The sequence below is a fragment of the Madurella fahalii genome (assembly GCF_045866475.1).
Source record: "Madurella fahalii IFM 68171 DNA, scaffold_4, whole genome shotgun sequence".
NCBI lineage: Eukaryota > Fungi > Ascomycota > Sordariomycetes > Sordariales > Madurella > Madurella fahalii.
The window spans coordinates 2,530,045-2,544,647 of record NW_027263974.1 but is presented as its reverse complement, the minus strand read 5'-3'; the positions used below and the strand labels follow the sequence as shown (position 1 = coordinate 2,544,647).

Below are 14,603 nucleotides of genomic sequence, written 5' to 3'. Positions count from 1 at the left end.
CAAGGCCGCCTTGGTCTTGCGGTCAAGTTGCAGCGCCAATGACGTGTGACAAATAGGCCAGCGACAGACCGCCGGGGCATCGCAACCGACCAATCAACACCAGTCAGCTGTCCCCTGTGGAGCTCCTCGATTGTCCGTCCGAAAGCGAGGACAGAAAAGGCTCGTACTGGCCTCAGTACACAGTTGAGGCAGATGATAATATGTAGTTCTCTGTGGCAGCACACAGTTTCTGCGATAGGAAAATAGCAGGGAATGGCTTTAGCGTGCCCGTGCCTTGATACAGTTTCAGTTGTTATCGGTTTGCTTCGGTTATCGGGTTAGGGTTTGGGATAGGCCGGCAGGCACTTTACGCGCGACGCGGTTCTGCAAAGGGCTTGACGCGTCTTTACAACTTCTTTGTTAAGGCCCAACAATACAGGGAAAAGTTCCTGGAAGCTTATAACGCCCGCATTTTACGAGCAATTTGTCCCATTGTTGACCTCGAAGCAAAACAACCAAGTCACAAAAAGGACTTCCGTGAAAAGCAGCATGCCGCATTCTGTTTCGCCGGCTGGCGGAGACGGCTCGACCCCTCCCACAGCAACCTTGATGGAGGAAGAACCCACGGCCGCAACTGACGACAACCAGCTGGCGGAGGAAGACGTGGTCATGGCCGACGTCGATGAAGCTGAAATAAAAGTCGATGAAGCTGAAATAAAAGTCGATGAAGCTGAAATGAAAGTCGAAGCAGCGGAACCATCAATGGGTGCTGCCTCGACCCAGGCAGAGGTAGATGGACCCGGGGAGCAGAAAAAGGTAGAGATCAAGTTGGAGGATCTGTTTGCCGGCGTCGACTCGGACGATGACGAGTTCCCAACCTCCAACAACCCACCAAATGGAGAGGCACAAGAGCCCCCATCCTCTCAAGAGTATTTACTACCATCAGGTGCTCGACTGAAAAGCGACTCCCATGCTAACGGAGCACCAGAGATGTGGATCCCAGGACCGGTAACGCCGAGCTTATGCGCATCTACTACCAGCGTCTATTCCCCTGGAGATACATGTTTCAGTGGCTCAACCACAGTCCTACCCCTAGCAACGATTTCAAGCACCGCGAGTTCAGTTTGTGGACGGGCGACGTGGTGTTCCGATACCTCTCATACACAACCTCTGATCTGTCAGCCAGCTCGTACACTCCCCTGCCACTGCATCCGTTGACCTCTGCATCAGATTCCGCAAAGACGTACTACAGCGCTTGCCGGACCGTATAGAAATTGGCCCTGTCTACACAGCCAATCCCAGGGACCGCAAGATCTTTCGCAACTCGACAGCGTTCCGGCCCCTTGCGAAAGAGTTGTGTTTCGATATCGATTTGACAGACTACGACGACGTCCGGACGTGTTGCGACAAGGCCAACATCTGCACTAAGTGTTGGCAGTTCGTGACGATGGCCATCAAGGTTCTCGACACGGCTCTACGAGAGGACTTTGGCTTCAAACACATCCTCTGGGTATACTCGGGGCGCAGAGGTTGCCACGCCTGGGTGTGCGACAAGAAGGCCCGGGATCTAGATGACCAACAGAGAAAAGCAATCACGGGCTATTTCGACGTGATTCGTGGCGGCAAGGAAAGCGGCAAGAGGGTCAATCTCCGTCGGCCGCTGCACCCCCACCTGTCGTACGTTGATCCTCATACCCCGAAACCCTCTGCCTTCCGGAGTGGGTAACTTAACAGGCATCCACACAGGCGAAGCATCGACATCCTCAAAGACCACTTCCAAAAAGACATCCTCGAAGTCCAAGACCCTTGGAAATCCCCCGACAAGGCAGACTACCTCCTCCAACTCATCCCCGACCCGGAACTGCGCGAAGCGCTCCGCAAGAAGTGGAAGGACGCTCCCGGGCGCGCCTCGTCCCTCAAGTGGGCCGACATCGACGCCTTGGCACAGGCCAAGGCGAGTAAGACGCTCGACCCCAAGGACTTGCTCGATGCCAAGCAAGACATTGTCCTCGAGCACACATACCCCCGCCTTGATGTCGCCGTCAGCCAGCACCTCAACCATTTGCTCAAGAGCCCCTTTGTTGTGCACCCAGGTACTGGCCGCGTCTGCGTGCCCATTGACCCGCAGTCGTTTGAACAGTTCGACCCGCTCAACGTACCCACCGTGCAAGGGCTGGTGAAGGAGATTGATGCGTGGAACGAGACAGCAGCGGCGGTCGAGGCAGAAGAGGCAGGGGAGGGCGCGGGAAAGCACGTTCTAGACTGGGAGAAGACGAGTCTGAAGCCGTTTATTGACCATTTCCGGTCTTTCGCTATGGGGTTGATGAAGGATGAGAGAGAGATCAAAGTTAAGCGGGAGCGTGAGGAGGAGCAGGTTGAGTCCCTAGAGTTTTGAGGAAGATGCAGGTCTTGGTTGTGTAAGGTTCGATTGGCATAGGCACATTGTCGCTCTGCTGAACTGAGAAGGATTTGACAAGTTAGTTACGGGGTTGGTCGACTAGCCAAACACGGAAGCGGTATCACAAATCTACTCAAGGAAGAAGCTGGTAAGTCAATGCTATGTATAGGGGTATCTTCTTACTAGTATATACATAATTCACCGATTGGCTTGGTTTTGCTGCTAGTCACTGAGATACAGCTTGCTTCGGGGCAACAGGCTCATCTCCTCTAGGACTTTCTCTGTGGCAATCCGTTGGTGCCAACTCCCTCGACAGCAACCCCTCTGCTGCGTCCACATCCTGGCCAACGCCATCTTCCTCTTTCGCCGCCTTTTCCGAGTCTCCATTCTTCAAGGTGCCTCCCTTGCGTTTAGGGATTACGTCCATGAATGCCTTTCCCCAGTCACCGCACTCGAGCCACTTGGCCATGATTTCCACCACTTGATTGGTGGTCAAGACATATCGGCTCTGCATCGCCATGTATTCACCGATCGGCAACTTGGCGGTTCGGACCTTGTACTCCCTAGCTCTTTTGTAACAGAGGCCCTTCTCCCTGTTCCTGTCTACTAGCCCGCCAATGATGTAGCTGGTGTTCGCCTCCAGTCTGTCAAGAGTATAAGGTGAATCGGAGGTGAGATAGACGATAGACTTGTCAACGTCATCGGCGTCAGGTGCGGGCGTGGCCGCGGTGTTGGCTCCGTTACTGGAATCCGCGGTGACCTCTTGATTGTTCTCACTTGGCTTGATCAGATCAATTACTTCGCCACCGTGCGGGCTTGTCATTTGCTCATATGCTTGTTTCGCGGCCTGCCTAAAGTCGCCCTCGTGAATGCCGACATTTTTCCAATTCTCGTGTGTATTCTTGAGGATCGTCTCAAATCGGCTCTTGAGCTTGCCCTTCCACGAACTGATGTGCAGGCTCGCCTGGTACTTGGATTTGCGGTTCATGGCGTAGGACCGGACGATCTGGCTCGACAACGAGACAATCTCGGGGTCACGCATATATTGCTCAAAGTCGCAATCGATAATGAACGAGACGGGTACCGGGCGGTATATCCAGGGCTCCTTCGTCTGCAGTACCGTCGCGGGGTCGATGCCGGCGGCCTCGACCTCGGCCATTTTGGCTTCCTTTTCTGCGCGCTTCCGGGCTTGCCGCTCGTGCCGCTTGTCCTTGCGCTTCGCCTTCCGATCCTCCTTGTATTCCTCCCACTGTTGTTGCCGCCTCAACCGCTTGAGCTGATTCTTGGACAACGGTTTGTTTGTGGAATGTTCGGTATCCCCAGCGTGCGTTGCGCTCGTCTCGTTGGCCGGGGGTCCTTGGTCATCGTCGTCAGAAGGTGACTTCTTTTTGGCCGCGTGCTCGAGCTCCGCCTCTGCCTTCCGCTTGCCATTGCCAGCCAGTGCCGGGCCGGAACTGTGGACGGGCTCCGAGATATCGACCATACCAATATCCACGGAAGTGTGCTGCGATTCTTCGGTTACCATGCTCAAAGGAAGAAGCCGGTGGCTAGCTGGTTCGGCACGGTTCCCAGCGGCTGATGGGTGTTTCCCGGCAAGGCGGGGTTGCTGCAATCCAATAATTTTCTGCCTGGGTGCCACTCGGCAGAATTAGCCCACCCGATCTAGGCAGGCGGTGGGCTTGCTGACCGCCCATGGGACGCGCCCGACGCGTCTTCCAAAAGCCCGACTTTAATTGAAGCGCATCGTTCAGTGGACCAGTGTCGCGCTGCTGCAACCTACTCCTGCGTCCTCCGACCCCAAAGATCCTCCCGACTGCGGACGATGCTACCTCGCGTTGCATGTTTTCTGAACTCTACCCTTTGAGCCATAGCCAAAATGTCTTCGAGACCGGAATTGAAGGCTCGTATTTACCTTTTCCCCTTCTCCCATGATCTTGCTGCTGACAAGACGGAATCACGGCAATAGGTCGACGATGAGCATGGATTCATCCGCTTCTTCAAGTCTCTCCCGCGCGTGGACGACGACGTAATACGCATCTTCGATCGAGGAGACTGGTACACCGCACACGGAGAAAATGCCAACTTTATTGCGCGAACTGTCCGTTTAGCATTCCGTCTCCTTCGTATGATCATCTCTGACTTTGAATGGCAGGTCTACAAGACTACTTCGGTCGTGAGACAGCTCGGACGGAACGACCATACAGGCTTAGCCTCTGTCACTATGACCGTCACTGTCTTCCGACAATTCCTCCGCGAAGCTCTGTACAAGCTAGGCAAACGGGTCGAGATCTGGGCAAGTCCCAACGGCAGGATGAACTGGAAGATTGCTAAGCAAGCTTCACCCGGCAACCTGCAAGATGTCGAGGAGGATCTGGGCAGCCTGTCCGAGGCTGCGCCTGTAATACTGGCTGTCAAGATGTCAGCCAAGGCCACAGAGGCCCGGACTGTTGGGGTGTGTTTCGCAGACGCCAGTGTCAGGGAACTGGGAGTCAGCGAATTTCTCGACAACGACCTATACTCAAACTTTGAGGCCTTGTTGATCCAACTCGGCGTCAAAGAGTGTCTCATTCAGATGGAACGGGCCGAGAAAGACAAGGACCCAGAGCTTGCGAAGCTGAGGCAGATCATCGACAACTGCGGCATCGCCATATCTGAAAGGCCAGTTGGTGATTTTGGCACCAAAGACGTCGAGCAAGACCTAGCGAGGCTGCTGAAGGATGAGCGGTCGGTGACGTTGCTACCGCAGACCGATCTGAAACTTGCTATGGGCTCAGCAGCCGCCTTGATAAAGTACCTCGGTGTCCTTCACGACCCTTCCAACTTTGGACAGTATCAGCTCTACCAGCACGACCTAGCCCAGTTCATGAAGCTTGACGCAGCAGCGCTCAAGGCGCTTAATCTGATGCCCGGCGTAAGGGACGGCGCCAAGACCATGAGCCTGTTCGGATTGTTGAACCACTGCAAGACACCAGTAGGAAGCAGGCTGCTCTCGCAGTGGCTGAAGCAGCCGCTCATGGATAAAGCTGAGATTGAGAAACGTCAGCAGCTCGTCGAGGCATTCGCAAACGATACGGAGCTCCGGCAGACCATGCAAGAGGAGCACCTTCGGTCGATCCCCGATTTGTACCGCTTAGCGAAGCGGTTTCAGCGCAACAAGGCAAACCTAGAGGATGTCGTCCGAGCATACCAGGTCGTCATACGTCTGCCCGGTTTCCTCGGCACCCTCGAGGGAGTGATGGATGAAGCCTACCGCGATCCCCTGGACGAAGCATACACCAGCAAGCTCCGCGAGCTATCCGACAACCTATCCAAGCTGCAAGAAATGGTCGAGACAACTGTCGACCTTGACGCATTGGACAACCACGAGTTCATCATCAAGCCCGAGTTCGATGATAGCTTGCGAATTATCCGGAAGAAGCTCGACAAATTGCGAACGGACATGGACAGAGAATTCGCCGATGCTGCGAACGACCTCGGCCAGGAAAGGGACAAGAAGATTTTCCTCGAGAACCACAAGGTCCACGGATGGTGCATGCGTCTAACCCGGACGGAAGCCGGCTGCATCCGGAACAAATCCCGGTACTTGGAATGCTCGACCCAGAAGAACGGTGTCTACTTCACAACCAAGACCCTTCAGGGCTTTCGCCGCGAATTCGACCAACTATCTCAGAATTACAACAGGACGCAGAGTGGCTTGGTGAACGAGGTTGTTGGCGTGGCGGCTTCTTACAGCCCGGTACTCGAGAGGCTTGCTGGCGTGCTCGCTCACCTAGACGTGATGGTATCCTTCGCCCACTGCTCCGTGCATGCGCCCATTTCCTACGTCAGGCCTAAGATCCATCCACGCGGAGAAGGTCAAACAATCCTGACGGAAGCTCGCCATCCCTGCATGGAGATGCAGGACGACGTCCAATTCATCACCAACGACGTCGAGCTGACGCGGGATAAGTCCTCGTTCCTCATCATCACCGGCCCCAACATGGGCGGCAAGTCGACCTACATCCGGCAGATCGGTGTGATCGCCCTGATGGCCCAGATCGGCTGTTTCGTGCCCTGCAGCGCAGCCGAGTTGACCATCTTCGACAGTATCCTGGCGCGGGTTGGAGCCAGCGACAGTCAGCTCAAGGGCGTGTCGACCTTCATGGCCGAGATGCTCGAGACGGCCAACATCCTGAAGTCGGCCACGGCCGAGAGCCTTATCATTATCGATGAGCTAGGCCGCGGCACGTCGACGTATGATGGCTTTGGCCTCGCCTGGGCTATCTCGGAGCACATCGTCAAGGAGATTGGCTGCTTCGCCCTGTTCGCAACGCATTTCCACGAGCTCACAGCCCTGGCAGAGCAGTACCCGCAGGTGCGGAACCTGCACGTCACGGCGCACATCAGCGGGACGGATAGCGGCTGCGGCAACAAGCACAAAACCAAGGCCGACGAAAAGCGCGAGGTCACGCTCCTGTACAAGGTGGAGCCGGGCATCTGCGATCAGAGCTTTGGCATCCATGTTGCCGAGCTGGTGCGCTTCCCGGACAAGGTCGTCCGTATGGCCAAGCGCAAGGCGGATGAGCTCGAGGACTTCACCAGCAAGCATGACGACGACGCCGGTGGCCTCGGCGTCAGCTACAGCAAGCGCGACGTCGAGGAGGGCAGCGCCCTGCTCAAGGATCTGCTCGTCCGCTGGAAGGATGAGGTCCGTGCTGGGCAGATGACCAAGGAGGAGATGGTGGCGCGGATGAAGGAACTGGTAGCGCAGGATGACAAGCTGTTGGCGAATCCGTTCTTTCAGAGTGTGAAGGCTCTGTAAGACAGCCACCGAGTCTTTAACACCTGGTATAAGGTGTGCTAGGCAGGTTTCTTCGGTACGGGTATGCTTCTGCATGGCATGGATTCAGATTAGCTCGGGTTTTTGCTGGGGGTTGAGGTTGAGAGTACACGGAGATTAATAATAGTTTGATTCATCTATGTGCCTAGTTCAAAGGGTAACTGGCATCTGGACTGCTATCACACCTCTTGAGACCAACCAGGGGCTGGAATGCTAGGATTCATCCGCATTTAGCTCACAAAAGTTCTTTTCGATAAACAATGCTGTATATGACAGCACTTCTCCCAGGTCTCATCCAGTCGACGACAGTACATACGGGTCATCAGTTCGGCGAAGGTCAAGGGGTACCCGCCTTCTTCACCTGCACAGCTTCATTGACTTCCCCTTGTCTTGACTTCATACGCAGCCGAACGGAAACAACCATCACAGTGTTTCAAGTCACACGTACCAATCTAGCCGCTACGGGAATCCGGACAACTGCTGTGACGCTTATCGGAAACGAGAGAGGCAATAATAGCAATAGCGATCGAGATACTCCATAGCACAAGTAACTCAACTCTGTCGAGACACGCTTGACATACTGATACGAGAAGTCCAGACGCCTAATGCGAAGCCAACCACATCCATGACAGCGCCTCGGCGGCTAGATACTCCTTTACCCTCTAGGCACTTTTGTCAGGAACGAGCGGTGGCATATCCACATCCTCCACGTGCGCGGCGGCAGCCGTGTCCTCTCCACTGCCGGTCATCACAACGTCTTCATTTTGCTGCTGGTGCGGGCGGCGTGGAATGCTGACGAGGTTCTGGACATCCTCGGCCCGGACGTACGCGAGGTAGTATGGCTCGCCTTTGGTGTTCAGTTCCCCAAAAACAAACTCAGCTGGATGGACCGAAACGGTGGTATCGTTGTATTTGCGCCAGATGTCACGCTCGAAGTCGTGAATCCAAACCCAGTAGTGGCCAGCAGACGCGGTGGCACCCGCGTGGCAAACGACGGCATGGAGACGATAGGCGACTTTATGGCAGCTGCTAAAAATCTCATTTCGCTCGGCGGCCAAGCGGTCCCTCTCAGTAGCTTCCTCTGCGTGGAACTTGCTCCAGAACTCATCGAGGTCGGATGGCGGTTCTTGCACGCTTCCATCTGCAGTCGGCTGTGACTCTGTCCTAAGCTTTGCTCGAGGGGTCTCTGGCTTGACAACCTCATACTTTTCCATCAGCCGCTCGATTGCAGGGTCAAGGTCCGTTCCATCTTCATTTAGTTCGTTATCCACGGTCCCACCAACGGATGATGGCAGTTTTCCAACTGGGACATCTAGCCCTCCTATGACCAGGAACCCGTCAATTTCATCGTCAGCAAAGTCATCCGGTGTAATGGACTTCGAAGATATTCGGGCCTCGGCCTTGGGTGCTCCAGGAAGATCGTTGGCCACGGGCTTTCCGAGCTCATTAAGTCTCGTTTTGATGTCCCACCCGCGCTTCCGGGCCTTGAATAGGGGTGATTCCGGATTAGGAGCGTCCATAAAGCGGTCGAGGTACAGCGTCTCGGGTATGACAATTGGGTTCGCATTCTTCCTGACACCGTCGGAGCGCTGAATACAGATGTGGAAGTGGGGTGCTGGCTTATCGATGGTTGTAAACGACAAGAGATTGCCGGGCAATGGTTCAAGATCGAATGAGTTCGTTAACGCTTCGTAAAGGTCCCGTGTTCCTGACTGAGCTGGATAAGCCGTCACCCAGCGATCCGACCTGCTGGTCCGGTTCCAGACCGTCTCGCCGATCTTCTTCCGATTGTCGATGAAAGTCGAAAAAAACGCCTGTTCTATCGGATCACGCATCCCTTCGGAAAGACCAATATGGGCAACCTTGAAGGCCGCCCTGAGATGGTCAATCGCATTTCCCATGACTTCATCAACATCCATCTGGTCTGAACCGACGTTGGGCTTGTCAAGCTCTGCAGCTAACTCTTCAACAGTGAGCTTTGATGTTTTGGTAGCCCCATCCTCGGCGCGATCCCCAGCACCACTGATGGGTGCTTCTCCCTCATGATGATCCGCAGCTGCGGCAGTGTCCTTGTCGATACGCTGGTTTGCGCTTGTGATGGCCAATGGGGCTTCACCGTCGGTTTGGTTTACTAAAGTTTGCGAGCTGTCTGCGCTCGCGGTTTCGGACTGTTCGACCTCCACCATCAGTGCGAATGGGGCCTTCGTGTTGGGGGTCTCGCCTGAGCGGGGCGGCAGTGGTGGCGCATCGGTCACGTTGCTTGAGCCTGCCTCAAATTTGGCATCTGCTGACCGTGGCCGCAGTTTCTCCGGTCTCAACAAGGCAGCGTTGGCAAGGCGTTGTCTTGGTGTGATGGAGCTCGTCTCGGACGCATTTAGCTCCTTGAAAAGGGTGCTCAGCTCGCGCGTGACTGGACGATGAGCTTAGTATCATAAGGAGAGAATCAAGTACCATGAGGGGGACTAACACTCATGCCCAACAAAGGCCCTTCCCGTCTCCAAGCCGGACTGGCTCGCGCTGTTGCCGCTGCTGGTGCTCCTGTGCAGCAAATTTCTCAAGTTCGCCTCGGTCGGCTCCAGCACCGGCAAGTCCGATTTTAAGGCCAGGTCCCTGACGGCATTAACCGAGTAGAAATACTGGAGTATGCTGTTGAGGTAACAGGTGTTCCGTAGGTTGGCAAGACCAACCGGGATGTCCATGTCTACAGCTCGACCAGCGCCCCCCACGGCGCCAATGTCTTTTCCCGAGGAACTTGGTGGGTGGGATGGCCCAGTCGAAATAGGATTGCGGCTTGATTCCAGCTCGGCGACGATTTGATGGAAGGCGACAAGGTTGGGGTCATCCGGCGGCCGACTGGAAGCAATAGCACGAAGTGCCAGAAGGACAAGGCTCTCATCCATCTCCTTCTCGATTATCAGCTCTACTCCTACACCATGGAAAGAGGGATTAGTTGTGCATCAGAGACGTACCGATGCCACACTCTGTGCCGCTGCTCCGATGTTGTCCAAGGGCCATTCGGGCTGGACACCCAAGTAATCACAAGCCTCGGACAGTTCCATGTCTTTGTTGTACACCTCCTCCCTGATTATCGTACTCCCTTGATCTAACGCAATTAGTGCCAGGGCCCGTCGGTGGTCCGCCTTTTGCGCTGGAGACTGTTCTCTATAGTTCTTGTACACGCCAATGAAGAAAGATGGCGGCTCCCGACGATTTCGTGAGAGCCCGAAGTGTGCATATGCTCTCTCAATGGGGTCAGCGCCAGACGCCGGTGCGCTTGATTTTTTCTGCTTCTCTTCCAGTCGGCCTTGCTCGTTGAAGACGAACATCTGGAGTTCCTCGCCCCTGCGACCAGCCAAGCTGCCGAGCGCTCCTAAGTATACTAATACGTGCTCGGGGTCTGTTTCCGTCTGTCTCCTGTATGCAAATTTGAGCATGGCATCGTCCGCGCTCACCGGTGCGCCGAGAGTCCAAAAGTGCTGCCACTCGTTGTTGTCAACGGGCAACGCGCTCACAGAGCACGGGACCTTGTCACAACCCAGGGCTTTCTCCAGTTGGTCACGAGCCGAGATGGGCCTAACCACGGGTGGCCCATCCATGGGAGGCTTGTCATCGAGCACGCTCTGCACCTCACTTCTCACATCTTCGTAGAACGCCCTGGGAGAAGCAAGGGGTGTTTTGCCTTCCTGATGTGACAATCTTGGTGGCACCCAGTACGTATCAAGCGTATCCTCATCGTACTCCTCCTTGAACCCCAAGTGTCGGAAGATGTCGTTGCAGGCCGGGCCGAACTGGATCAAGAAGGTCTTGTTACGACATGAAATTCTCTTCTGAGAGCCTGTGCCGTCGTCGTTCAGTATATTTTTCAGGTACTGGTTGAGGGTGGAGAGCGCTGTGGTCATGTAGAGCTTCTCCTTCTCTGGGGTCGTATCCTTGTATCGCTCCGGGTCTTCTTCTCTGGCTATTCTCAGCGACTCCTTGATCCGGGTCTGGTCCATGATCATCTGGATCCACTCTGGTTTCAGCCGGGGAAATGTGATCTCGAGCTCGACAGTCATATTGCAGAGCGAGCAAACGTATCCCACCCGGCCCCGAAGAGGGCGAAGTTTGGTTGACTGGTCGCATTCGGCTTGGGCGGCGTCAAGGTCATACCATTCTGGGCGGTGCTCAAGGAGGTGGTGCTGGAGATGGGCCGTGTTGTCCTCATAACCACCAGGGCCGCCAGGTGTGACCTTGAAGACGAAGTGGTAACGGCAATACCTGCACATGCACGACAGCAGTACCCTGCCCAGCGCCTCCGGGTCGTGGGCCTCATCATAACTCTGGGACCAGATGATGACAAGGTCGTGCTCGGGTCCTGCGTTGGGAAGAGGGGGGAATGCTCGCAAGGCAGAGCATTCGGTTGGCGGCCCGTTCTGCTGCAGGATCCCAGCGAACCAGTCCTGGATGAGCCGAGAGGCTAAGCGCCCGCCTGGGAAGAAAAACATGAGCCTTTACGGGTCAAAACTAGCTTGCTGGGAAGTAGCCCTTACCACCGTTCGGTGCTCCTAACTCTGTGGTAGACACCACTATTGAGGGTAGGTTAGACTCCAACGCCGAGACTTCATCGCGATTAACGAATGCCAGCGTCTGGTTTGCAACATCATAAACGGGAAAGTCCATGATAATGGCAAGGGACCCGAGAGTAAGAAACGGAAAAGAATATGACGGGCGGAGGACAAATGAAAGCAGAGGGGCTGAGGCGGTTACTTTTCGATCCAGGGTTGATTGATTCCAAAGTCAAAAGGGACCAAAAGCCGTGTCCTCAAGGGCGTCGACTAGACGTCTCAAATCGCCTAGAGAATGGTATGGGAAGCGGCGACCGATGGCTATAGGATACGGAAAGCGAGACGTGCGGGTAGCGTCTTGGTAGACGATGGTCGAGGATGCTGGTTGCCGCGCTGTGTGGTGGATGGTCGCCGATTTACATGGAAGGGCAAGCTGCAGGATAGGATCCGCAAGAGTTACAATGATAATCCCAGCCCTGCCAGGTTTCAGTAAAACTGCACGCCTAAGATGCAATGAGCAGGGTCGAAGAACAGACCTATAGCGCAGACGAAACCCAGTGATGGACACCTGGGTACAAGATATGGAAGGTATGCACGTACTGTGCTCTGTGGCAGGCTCTGCCGCCGGTCAAGCTCGGCAGGAACCAGTCCACATCCGCTGGGGAAAACGAATAGAAACCCCGCTATCCGCGTAAGACGGAAGACATACGAACTGGTGAGTTAGGTAGTCTCGCCCTTCCCTGGCGTGAAAGTATGCGAGAAGAAGGGAGTAGCTCAGGCAAGAGCAGCGAATGCCTGGGCTGACGAATCGCGGGGCAGTCAACGTTGAGCTACGTATTGTACAATACTGTAATACGGTACGAAGTGCTCTGTTTTCCGCTCCCGGATAGCTAACTTCAGGTGCCACTGGTGCTTGCTTCTTGCGCCAAGGTCGTCCGGCGCTAGAATTACCTAAGCATCCACCCGCCCCACGCTTCACGTTTATCACGGTCGTTTATGGTCGCTAAGGAGTCATGATTAGGCGCATGATAAATTGGTCGCTGCGAGTACCGAGTTGGCATGAAATGTAAGCATCATCGACAGCATTTGCACAGGACTATGCCTCCCGAGATTTATTTAGTGTGGCCTGAGTTGTTTGGTTCGGGTTCTCGACAGCCCCGCTTAACTGCCCTTTGCTAGCCAATCACGACCCGTCAATTGCGCTCCTGGAGAGCTCGGCGGAACCTGCCCCAAGCTTCCCGATGCCATTTCAAAACGTCAATCGAGACTCTCGTGCTCTACTCGACCAGCTCAGCCCGACTTTTTCTCCCTCCAGCCCCCAAGCCGGCAAAATGGCGCCGCCCGGTGACGACCATTACCATCCCAAGGACGCCGTCCACGCCGGCTTTTACGGTGCCCTAGCAACGGGCGGCACTGGTCTCTTGTTCGCCGCCGTCAGGAACTCGCTCGCCGTACGCAACATCGGACCTTGGACTACCTTCACCAAGCACGGCGGGATCATCGCCACCTTCGGTATGCCTTTACCGCTGCCGCGCCTGTGTCGTTTCTTGCACTGACCTGCTGCAAAGCTGCTGTCGGCGGCGTCTACGAGTTCACCCGCGCCGCTTCGGCGAACTTACGCGAGAAGGAGGACCACTACAACGAGGCCATTAGCGGCTTTCTCGCGGGCGCTGTGATGGGTATTAGAAGTAAGATCTGTTTTTATTTTTTTTTTTTGGCTTGGATGACCGAAGATGCTGACAAACCGACTCCGTTGTAGCCAGGCGGATGCCACGGGTTCTCGGCTACGGCGCCCTCATGAGTGTTGCCTTGACAGTATTCAATTACACCGGCTCATCTCTGAAGGGATATTGGGCTGCGGCCAACGTAGACGAGTACGAACGGAAAGAAATGCTGCGCAAGAACAGGAGGCGACCCATCGAAGAGACACTCGCCGAGATTGGAGAGGGCCGAGGTAAGCAGTACCACGATGGTATATCCTGTGATTTACGGTCACCATGACTAACCTCGTCTAGGTATCCGGCCGCCGGGGTACGAGGAGCGGAGACGAGAAAGACTCAAGGAGAGGTATGGTATTGACATCAATACCGTCTCCGCTGACCCTGATGCTTGAGGCAATTCTGGGTTGGCCTGCTGCAAGTCTTGTAAACAATAGCAAAAGACAGGATGACTAGCCGCCTAGAGAATGCGAGGGCTGTACATACAACGGACCGGTATGGGTGGTATTACTTGGTGAGAAACGCGCTCATTTACGTTTTTGTCCAAGGTATGTATATACGCATCCCCGTTCGCTTAACAATCTACAACAAAAAATTTCTCCGTCGGCTTGATGATTTCCCGCAAGAGGCTGTTTATGACGTTTGTAATGATTATAAACTCTCACCTACATTGTTCTACTTCTGAGCCGATATTGAACGTCTTCTTTCCTTTCCTCGCCGTTCTCGGCATATTGCTAATAATCCTCTATAGTCACCTGTGAAACTAAATCCGGATATCTCTGAGGCCCATTGCTCAGCCTTCTCGAGTTGCGGTTTGTCCGAGGTATGGTTTGCTCCTTTCGCCTCTGCCCATTCCCTACATATGATGAATTCTCTCGCAAGAGGCTATTTATGAATCATTGGTGATTATAAAACTGTTACCTACATTGCTCGGTTTCTCAAATAGGTAATTTCAAGCTTCAAATCGTTTAGAGTCCACCAAGCTTCGTTCAGCAATTGCTAACTTGTGTGTTTAGGCATGCGTCTACCGCCCCCCCCCCCCCCCCCCCCCCCCCCCCCGGGGGTCTCAAGCTAGCCATGATAGGAATACTTGTCCTCCTGCTCTCTAATCATATTTGTTCTTGTTCCTATTCCCGGTGTCTAAA

General features: G+C 54.7%; 5 protein-coding genes across 5 annotated transcripts; 3 read left to right on the top strand and 2 right to left on the bottom strand.

Moving 5' to 3' along the window:
* Positions 1 to 528: 528 nt before the first annotated feature.
* Positions 529 to 2,374, top strand: PRI1 (p48 polypeptide of DNA primase; the record flags this gene model as incomplete). The annotated part of the gene is made up of 4 exons (XM_071063142.1): positions 529 to 908; positions 968 to 1,156; positions 1,210 to 1,656; positions 1,726 to 2,374. 4 exons carry the CDS (start codon positions 529 to 531, stop codon positions 2,372 to 2,374), a joined length of 1,665 nt encoding a protein of 554 aa, XP_070919243.1.
* Positions 2,375 to 2,603: 229 nt separating this feature from the next.
* Positions 2,604 to 3,902, bottom strand: TRM10 (tRNA (guanine(9)-N(1))-methyltransferase; the record flags this gene model as incomplete). The annotated part of the gene is made up of 1 exon (XM_071063141.1): positions 2,604 to 3,902. One exon carries the CDS (start codon positions 3,900 to 3,902, stop codon positions 2,604 to 2,606), a length of 1,299 nt encoding a protein of 432 aa, XP_070919242.1.
* A 351-nt stretch (positions 3,903 to 4,253) lies between these two features.
* Positions 4,254 to 7,178, top strand: msh2 (the record flags this gene model as incomplete). Its single annotated transcript, XM_071063140.1, has 3 exons — positions 4,254 to 4,277; positions 4,344 to 4,475; positions 4,530 to 7,178. The coding sequence occupies 3 exons, from the start codon at positions 4,254 to 4,256 to the stop codon at positions 7,176 to 7,178; spliced, it is 2,805 nt and encodes a 934-aa protein (XP_070919241.1).
* A 680-nt stretch (positions 7,179 to 7,858) lies between these two features.
* Positions 7,859 to 11,855, bottom strand: UBP2 (ubiquitin-specific protease ubp2; the record flags this gene model as incomplete). Its single annotated transcript, XM_071063139.1, has 4 exons — positions 7,859 to 9,606; positions 9,664 to 10,099; positions 10,166 to 11,664; positions 11,726 to 11,855. 4 exons carry the CDS (start codon positions 11,853 to 11,855, stop codon positions 7,859 to 7,861), a joined length of 3,813 nt encoding a protein of 1,270 aa, XP_070919240.1.
* Positions 11,856 to 13,071: 1,216 nt separating this feature from the next.
* Positions 13,072 to 13,853, top strand: MFIFM68171_07718 (NADH-ubiquinone oxidoreductase 21.3 kDa subunit; the record flags this gene model as incomplete). Its single annotated transcript, XM_071063138.1, has 4 exons — positions 13,072 to 13,252; positions 13,309 to 13,428; positions 13,500 to 13,694; positions 13,756 to 13,853. The coding sequence occupies 4 exons, from the start codon at positions 13,072 to 13,074 to the stop codon at positions 13,851 to 13,853; spliced, it is 594 nt and encodes a 197-aa protein (XP_070919239.1).
* Positions 13,854 to 14,603: the final 750 nt, after the last annotated feature.